The sequence below is a fragment of the Microtus ochrogaster genome, chromosome 1 (assembly GCF_000317375.1).
Source record: "Microtus ochrogaster isolate Prairie Vole_2 chromosome 1, MicOch1.0, whole genome shotgun sequence".
NCBI lineage: Eukaryota > Metazoa > Chordata > Mammalia > Rodentia > Cricetidae > Microtus > Microtus ochrogaster.
The window spans coordinates 77,857,344-77,866,398 of record NC_022009.1 but is presented as its reverse complement, the minus strand read 5'-3'; the positions used below and the strand labels follow the sequence as shown (position 1 = coordinate 77,866,398).

General features: G+C 37.6%; 1 protein-coding gene across 1 annotated transcript; it reads right to left on the bottom strand.

Annotated features, from left to right (window-relative positions):
* Nucleotides 1-6,415: 6,415 nt before the first annotated feature.
* LOC101984224 (glutathione S-transferase P-like) lies at nt 6,416-7,048 on the bottom strand. The gene has a single exon (XM_005343842.2). It carries the CDS (start codon nt 7,046-7,048, stop codon nt 6,416-6,418), a length of 633 nt encoding a protein of 210 aa, XP_005343899.1.
* Between the last annotated feature and the right edge of the window lie 2,007 nt (nt 7,049-9,055).

The following is a 9,055-nucleotide window of genomic DNA, read 5'->3' as shown; positions in this document are numbered from 1 at the left end:
TATATTTTAAAATTCAATATTTTTAACAATATGTTCTTCCAACACCTCACAGATCCTTCGCACTTCCTACGTTATTTGATATTTTCCATTGCTGTTTTAATTATTCACTCTTTTTCTGTATATTTAATAAATTGAATATTATGCATGATGTGGAAATTCTCTTCTGGTTCAGCTAGTTATTGTGATGTATGCTGATTTACCTCAATAAGCATCCCCTTCTTTAAATCTCAGATAGAAGGACCAAGGCATAAGAAGAAATTGTTAGCAAACCCATAAAATATATTTAGAAGAGAATCATCATTACCTATATTAAAAACATGATCAAAGCTAGTAGTTAGTGATTCATCTGAGTTCTAGGGCTCTCAGAGCATCTTTGCTGCATCAAGCAAAATTTCACTGCATTGCCGTGTTGAGAAACCCTAATCTACTTGAATTCAGAATACTCTAAAACTGGGAGGTAAATTTGATACGATATGGGTACTCCATATTGAATCAGAGTAAAACCAGTAATTCTTATTCAAACACAGGTGCAAGAAAAACCACATCTCAATGTTGTTTGCATCATTATAACATTCAGGTCTTGACTGAGAGTTCTGTAAATATTGCTACCTCAGACTTTTCAGGGTTTCACTTAGTCCTTTCTGATGACATAGAATTTCTTGTTTGTAACTAGGCATTCCTAGCGTAGCTTATGTTTTCTACTTGTCCTAGTTGCTGGTCAGAACCACTAATACATGGTATTAGTGGTTCTGACCAGGAAATAACATAAACATTTAAGGGTTATGTTTTCCAGAGAACCTTTGAAATGAAGAAGTAAGCTGTTGATGGACCATTTCTACTTCCTCAAGACTGGACTAAGACTGTGGTATAAGATACCTTGAAATCTGGAAAGGAAGAAAGACCAAGAAACAAAAGACAGAGTTTGACTTCATACTGCAGACAGATCACTCTATTTCAGGGACATGGGCTTAAAAAAAGACAATTGTGTGCCTTCTTACTATTACCTTAATCTATAAAGCAAAAAACATATGCTTATAAAATAAATATGTAAGACATAAAGGCAATTCAACAAAATGTATTGCAAAGATTAAATATTTACAGTCAAAATGCAGCAGCTATTTGTATTGCTGCTAATGCTGCAGAGATTTTTCAAGGGCTAAGTTTCTATCTTAGAAAATCTTCAGGCAATGTTTTGTAGAGCAATACTTTCATCTGTGTTCTCCAGATAGAAAGTGTGGACCATTAAGAATAAGATTTTTTGTATCCTGTCAAAATGGGAAAATCGTGTTAAGTATGGGTATTGAGTTTGAATAAAAATTTATGGAGACTCAGAATCTAGACAGCTATTTGAATTTAACACAGAGAACTAAGTCAGGAAATACAACAGCACTCTTTTCTTTGTCTAGATAAAATCATTTTGTTAGACTGTATATAGATAAGTCTAGAAAATGATTGCACTGTATAATAGTTTTCTTTTTATATAAGGTACCTAATTTGATCTCCTCTTAGTAATTCATTTGGGAACATATCAATTGAGCCACATGCTGAGTTTGATACTTAGTACACAAATCATTTGCATTGTCTATTTCACTTTCTACCATGACAAAGGCCTATTTTTAAATCGATACATGTACGTTTTGAAAACATACTGACTTATGATGATACCATGAACTAATATCAGTGGATTGGGGTTTTATATTGTTTGTAATTTTCTTGAGACACTAGAGACCTAAGCCTTTCCAGACAAGTGCCTCCTGCCCTCCATGAAAAGCCCACAATGACAACATCATGCAGTGTTGAAATTTATTGGAAATTTGGCAGAATACTGAAAAATTCAATATTTACATGTAAAGTAAAACAATAATTTTATTTGTAACATCCTCCAATTACTTGATCACAAAAGTATATCAACATAGGGCTACTTAGAGTCAAAAATACTTGATACAGAACTCTAAATATTTTACTATGAAGAAGATGGGGAGGAGTGGGGTGAAATGTTGTCATCCTGGAATGAGATGGCTCATGGACACATGAACTCTCCGTGGTTACTTACAACGTGCCTGCAAAAATGAAGGCAGTCAAAAACTCCAGCCTCATTGGTTTAGGGATTCCCAGATTCTTCTCACAGCTGAGAAGGTACTGGCAACTGATGGCTCCTGGGGGAGGAAAGTTATTACTGTTTAGAGGTGTGGCCACTGGCACAGTACATTGTCTTTGCACTGGTGGAGAACCTCATACTCATGTTTATAGGCAACGCTAATTTGAGTCGATATGTGATGGGTAGTCAGGGAAAAAAGATGGAAAGGAAATTTGATTAAGCATGTTTAAGAACAAGGTACATTATATATACATGTGTGTGTGTGTGTGTATGAAACTTTCAAAGAATAAATAGAAATTTTAAAAAAGGGAATAAAAATAACAGTTCTAAGATTTATTTATAAAAAAAGAAACACTATAAGCAGTGAGAACATATGAATACAGGAATGCAAGTTCCCTGAAAACATCACAGATATTGAAATTTCTGCAAACTGTCTGATAAGAACTTTATGAGGAGTTGGAAAGTTGCAGGTGGAGACTAAAATTATTTTGAGCTACCTTTAGTGTTCTTACTACCTGTTTATCACCTACTTCTACATCTGATCTATGATCTTTTATTAATTCCAGGTGAACATTTTATTGTATTCTTAGGATAGCATTAGCTTCTACAAATCATAAGCTAAGAATATGTTAAATAGCTTCTAAAACAATAGCAGAGAAATCCATGCTCTTCTGGAACTCACCTACCTACCACCATCTGCACCAATGTATTTGGCACATCCATTGACTTATGTCTTCTTTCTCCCCACTGTGAATATAAAGGCATATTTAGCCACTTCCATGGAGGAAGATGAAATTTGTATCAATTTGAATATTTGTTTCCAGTCTACAGTCACTGGCAACTTCTTGGAATAAGTTAACTCTTGCTTTCTGTGAAATGAGATCTGTGTTTTGAATTGCTATTTTGGAAACAGGGTATGGGACCTCAAAGATGATTCACTCTCACCAGAGGAAATTATGCAGGTTGGAACTAGGTACCCACTGGGTTTAATTATCCACGTTTCCTCTTGGGATAGATGATGCGAGAGTTCTTTCTGAGGCCCAGATCTGCCCTTCAGTTTGGTCAGTGATTCATCAGTTTAGATTGTTGGATATCCTCTTACCTGTTTCATTAGAGTATTTATCAAAACCTTATGTAGTCTGTAGCTTTATTCTCCTGTCATTCCTCAAATATCTATCTAGTTTGGTAGACTTTCTTCTGCCTCATTTCTCCTGGTTATTTCAGCCTTGTTCTTTTTAATTTTGAAAGCCTAAGTGTCCCCAGTCATACAGATACTGATAAGAGTCACTTTTCCTCCATCCTAACACAGTAGATATCAGAGAGAGCTCCATAGCACATCCACAACCTCACAGGGATGCCCAGGAAAACATGTTGTATTTCTTGGTTGGAGTTAATCTTATTTTCTCTGCTAGGAAGACATGCATATATTTGATCAGTCAGTCGTGAGCACATCAATGTCCCCACATATGTACAGGATAAATTGCAACAGGATTGGGAGGGAACCACTCTCATGGACCCCAAAGAAATCTGAGTCAAAAACCAAATCCCACCAGCATTCATGGAAGATTGCAATGTCCAGGAAAGAAAAGATATTAACAAAGGAAAAGAAATTCAAAGGAGAAATTTGACATTTATTTCTAGATGGTTTTGATAATTTAAATTAATTCAATTTATAAACACTTGGAAAATGGGGAATGTTTGATATTTTTAAATTTTAGCGATATGTTAAACTAAAAATAATAGGCAATAAAACTAGAGATGATAAGTATGTAATTTAATCAGAATATGAAAGCATCTAATAGTAGAAATTGTCAATTTAAGAAAATTATGTTCTGAAAATTCTAGAAAATTTTAAGAAATATTCAAGAAAAGGAAGTTAAATAAGAAGCTTGAGAGCAGGGCAATGGTGGGCACACCTTTAATCTCAGCACTTAGGAGGCAGGGGCAGGTGGATCTCTGTTTGTGACCATCCTAGTAAACAGAGAGAGTTCCAGGACAGCCAGAGCTACACACAGAAACCATGTCTTGGAAAAAAATTAATGTAGAGGTTGTTCTACAGTGAATGATGGATTCTGAAGGACTGAATATTTCTCTGTTCTTTCTTCCTGTCTCTCCTTCTCTGACATTACTCTCACTGTTTTAGACTTCCACTGCCTTCTCCAGAAATGCCCAAGAGAAAAATAAAAAGACTCTATGCTCTATGTTAAAGAAACTATTATTAAGGTTTCTTTTACAACAATGTAGAATAAGAGAAGAAATCTGGTGAAATCTCACTCCTTGGACAAAAACAGTTTTCTGATTTCTGTTTATTAATTAGTGGTAGCATGCTCTTCCTTACTAAGCTTTTCTTCATAAAATGGTATTATATTAGCCTATCTACACTGTAAGACTTACCAGTTGATCTTTTCTACTTTCACTTGGTCCCAGTCCATGTGCAGATTAAACCCTGTGTCTGTGAGAAGCAAATGTCCCACCTTGAGTTTTAAAGGTACACTCTGAATATCTAACTGTGTTATGAATTCTTTCTGTTTCTTGCTACCCTGTGTCTACATTAATTGTTGATTTCACATAATTCTTACATATTGTTTCTGTTAGTTGGTCTACTTGTTGGTTTATCTTTAAGATTTAATGTCTTATTTGTATGTATCTAAAATGCATATTTTCATATGAGAATATAACTGTGTCTTAATGATAAGCTTGTATGTTTTAGCATGGGATGGACACAACCCTTGAAAAAGGTCTCTGTTTAGCAATAGGAAAAATAAATTAGAAAGGATCATTCTTACCTACATGCACACTGATAAGTTACAGAACGAAAGCAGAACTCACTTTGATAGACAAATAATTAAATCTGTTCATAAAACTTGATCATTGCAAACAATTTCATTGTATTTACTACTTTCACTGCTTTCCATGCATGGAAGGATTAAGCAGCAGGACAAAAAATTAATCAGCAAAACTGACGAAAATTTTATCTTCCTTATCCAATGATACTCCTGCTAGTTTTATCTATCTCTTTAGAAAGCATTAATTATCCTCTTATAAAATAAGTACTGAACATTCTACAGAAATGGACAAAGGACTCTTTACTGAGAGAACACACCACTTTCAGTGTCTTTTTAAAAAATAATAACCAGCTTGACAATAAATAGGACACCCATATGGCCCCTTCAGGACCCCAGTAACACGTTAGAAGAGAAGGCATAAAGAATGTGAGAGATTAACAATGGGAAGATAACTGAGAAATGCTAAGTTATGGGCATAATTTGACCACAACATCACAGCCTTTTAAAGGTTGTGACTGGGTATATAAGGCCCATAGACAACTAAACCACTAATCCTTCAGTTATACTTGGGGAGAGCTTCATTAGACTTGTGACCACCTGGGGCAGCTAACCGTAGTCATGGGCTGACAAACCAAAGGAAGTCATTGTGTTCAGTTACGTAGTTGCTGGCAAGTTAGTCATGACCCAGTGGACAGCAGCACACTCATACCCTCATCAATGCTCACGTCTTTGGTAAAACTCAGTGAGTCATGACACAAGAACAAAAACAAAACAAAAATAGCAACTTAAAATAAGAACTAGCTACAGAGTCTTTTCTCAGTCTGCTTGAGAGATTTATAGAACGACGTGATTAAGGGTGAAATAAGGTTATTGCTATAGTTATAACAGACATCAAAGGTTTCCTTCCACCTGGATGGGAAGGACTTTGTTGTGAAGTATATAGTAAGTACAGATCTGAGTTTAGAAAACACCTATTTCTGTTCCATGTACTTCAAGGCAAAGAACTAGACCAGAAAGTGGGCTACTGAGTTGAGGAATGAGACCAAAAAGCACTAGACAGTGAATCATGTGACACTTTATGTCATCTACCTAGAATTGGCTTTTTCTGTGTTCGTATACTGCAGGCTTTCCTTGAGCATGCTCTGTTTCGTTCATGAATCCCAGATGTGAGAAGGATTCTTATAGTTCCCTTCCATTTGCAAAACTTGAAAGATTACCCTCTTGGGTTCATATCTGTCACCTCAAGTCTACACCTGTTTCTGAGGGTATAGCTACATGGACTTCAGAGAAGCTGGCTGGCGTTCAGCTTCAGTCATGCCAACAATTCTAAAAACCAAGTCTGAACTCAAAACCTTCCAACATTGTCTCGCACCGCGGCCCCGGTCTGTGCTCTATGCGCTAGACAAGGGGGTGGAGGTTGAGAATACTCACACAGAGACAGAACAACACACAGACCCTTTTTTTTTTTCTGTCTTACAAACTTTATTAGTGCTGGGGAAAGGAGAACAGGCAGCTCCAGTCTCTCCCTACATTACTGCTTGCCTTTGCCATTGATGGGACGGTTCACATGGTCAGGGGAGGACAGGAAGGCCTTGATCTTCGGCCGGGCACCGAGGCGTGCCACATAGGCACTGAGCAGGGGGAAGCTGTCCAGACAGCCAGGGGCCAGGACCTGGTGGATCAGCAGCAGATCTAGCAAGTTGTAATCGGCGAAGGAGATCTGGTCACCCACGATGAAGGCTTTGCCTCCTTGGTTCTGGGACAGCAGGGTCTCGAAAGGTTTCAGGTGTCCAGGCAGGGCCTTCACATAGTCATCCTTCCCTTCCTCGTATTTGGTGTAGATGAGGGTGATGTATTTCAGGCGAAGGTCTTCCACCCCGTCATTCACCATATCCACCAGGGCAGCCTCCTTCTGATCTTTTCCATAAAGCCCAAGGGATCGGCCCAGGTGCCTCAAGATGACATTACATTGGTACAGGGTAAGGTCTCCATCCTGAAACTTGGGGAGCTGCCCATACAGACAGGTGGACTTGAGCAAGCCTTTCATCCAAGTATCTATGGACACCACCTCCTCCTTCCAGCTCTGGTCCTGGTCAGCCAGTAGTATGCGCATGGCCTCACAGCGCCCTCGAGCTGGGAAGTAGACAATGGTGTATAGCGGCATGGCTGCTGCTTAGACGGAGGCACGAATTCCCAGCTGATTAGACGGTAAGGGATCTTGGGTGTGGTACCCAGCCAACACACAGACCTTTTAACACTGATACCAAAACCCTTCTTTTTTAGCACCATATAGGCTTAAATATACTGCAGTCAATGGCCAACAGGTGAAAATCCCATCCTCTGATCCTCTAAGCTAGGCACAGCTTCTAGTAACTTTAATCAGAAGGTTCTAGGAGGGAAGAGCAGCTGAAGGCCAGGACTCATTAATCCCAACACAACATTTCCATTAGCTCTTATTAATATTATATCTCTAAGTACTTTTATATTGAGACCTTTTAAGAAGCTGTCTGTAATTGAATTTGCCTTGTTGTGCTTTCTTGCATATAGGGATGGTGGTGACCTTAGTTTTAGTGAAACTAAAAACAAGGAAGATATTATTGTGACCTCTCATTAATATTGCTTTTGTGACTACTGGTTGCTTACTCAGACCCTACTTTATGTCCAGAAAATTTCAGATGTTTTCCTACCGTCACAAAAGGATCCTTTCATTATTCAATATGATTTGAATTTAAACAATTCCAGTTTTAGGCTGACAAAAAGGAAACATTAAATTTTCAAAAAGAAACTTCATTTGGAAGGTAACTCTACTTTATTTCCAAAATTCCTATAACATAATAAAATCTTATTAAATAAAAAGGAAGACCGTTGATGGATTGAAACAGTTAGTTTTCTGGGATAGTGTTGGTAGTGCAAACATTAAGGTGACAATCTCTACAAACAATGATTAATCTGTTATAGTTGCTTTTATTTCCTGCCACAGTACCACACATCTGCTATTTATGTATGGCTGAATACACTGCTGCTTGGAACCTAACCACCACTACAAACCACTGTTCACAGGGAGCAACTTGATGCCCTCATATTGTCAAAGATGAAGACACTCCGTAAGGCACAGATGAATGTGGAAAGGCCAGTGGCACACTCAGACTTCCCCCTACCTAAGAATGATTTTAACTCTATTGAGTCACTTTCAGGATATCCAAAGATTTGGGCTTGACAGTATTTACTGCTCAGAACCTTCCCTTTGCAATAGCAGCAGAATCCATTGTGTTTTGTCAATTAGTCATAGAGCTATAGGTACTGGACAGAGAATTTTAAGACAGGCTGAGTTTTCTAAAGCCTACATATATCCATATTTAAAAATATGTTTATTCAAACATAGAACATACAGAGAAAATATTATTGTAGAATTAAAGAGAAGACTGGTGGCCTAAAAGACACTACCTTATGAATGTATACTCCAATTTAAAGCCTCTTCACAGTACACCTTGGTACAATCAGCTGCTGTGTTAGTTCCTAGCCTTGTTGGCAAATATTTGAGCAAAGCAATATAAGGAAATGGGGGTTTGTACTGGCTTACATATTAGCATACAATCTAGTGTGGTGGAGATGTCACGGCACTTGGGGCTTATTGCAGCTGCTCTCACCGTATCTGCTGCCAGGAACAGACACTGATGAACGGAATTACTCATTTCCCTTCCTTCATTTTCTTCAGTCCAGGACTCCAGGCCATGGAATGGTGCCACCCATATTTAGGATCAATTTTCTCCCTTCAATTAATCTAATCTCATAAATCCACCAAGACATGCCCAGAAGTTTGTTGTCATGGTAATTCTAAATCCCATCAGATTGATTATCAAGATTAACCATCACAGACGGGAATGGAAAAATAGTAAATAATGCTCATATTTTCCTAATAGGAGGTAGATAGGCCGTATTACAAAATGACTCCTATTGAAGTCCCATTTTCTTTTGGACTGTAAAATAGAATGGCATTGGGTTATGGACATAAAAATTTGTAGAACCACATTTCTCACAAATTTCATCTCTTGTCTTTACCCAATCATTAATAATACTTGGCATACAGTGAAAGGGTAATTTTATTGAGAAAAAAACTTGAAATGGTATTGTTACTATCTAATTTCCTTTATAATGTCGCCATTTGTTTTCC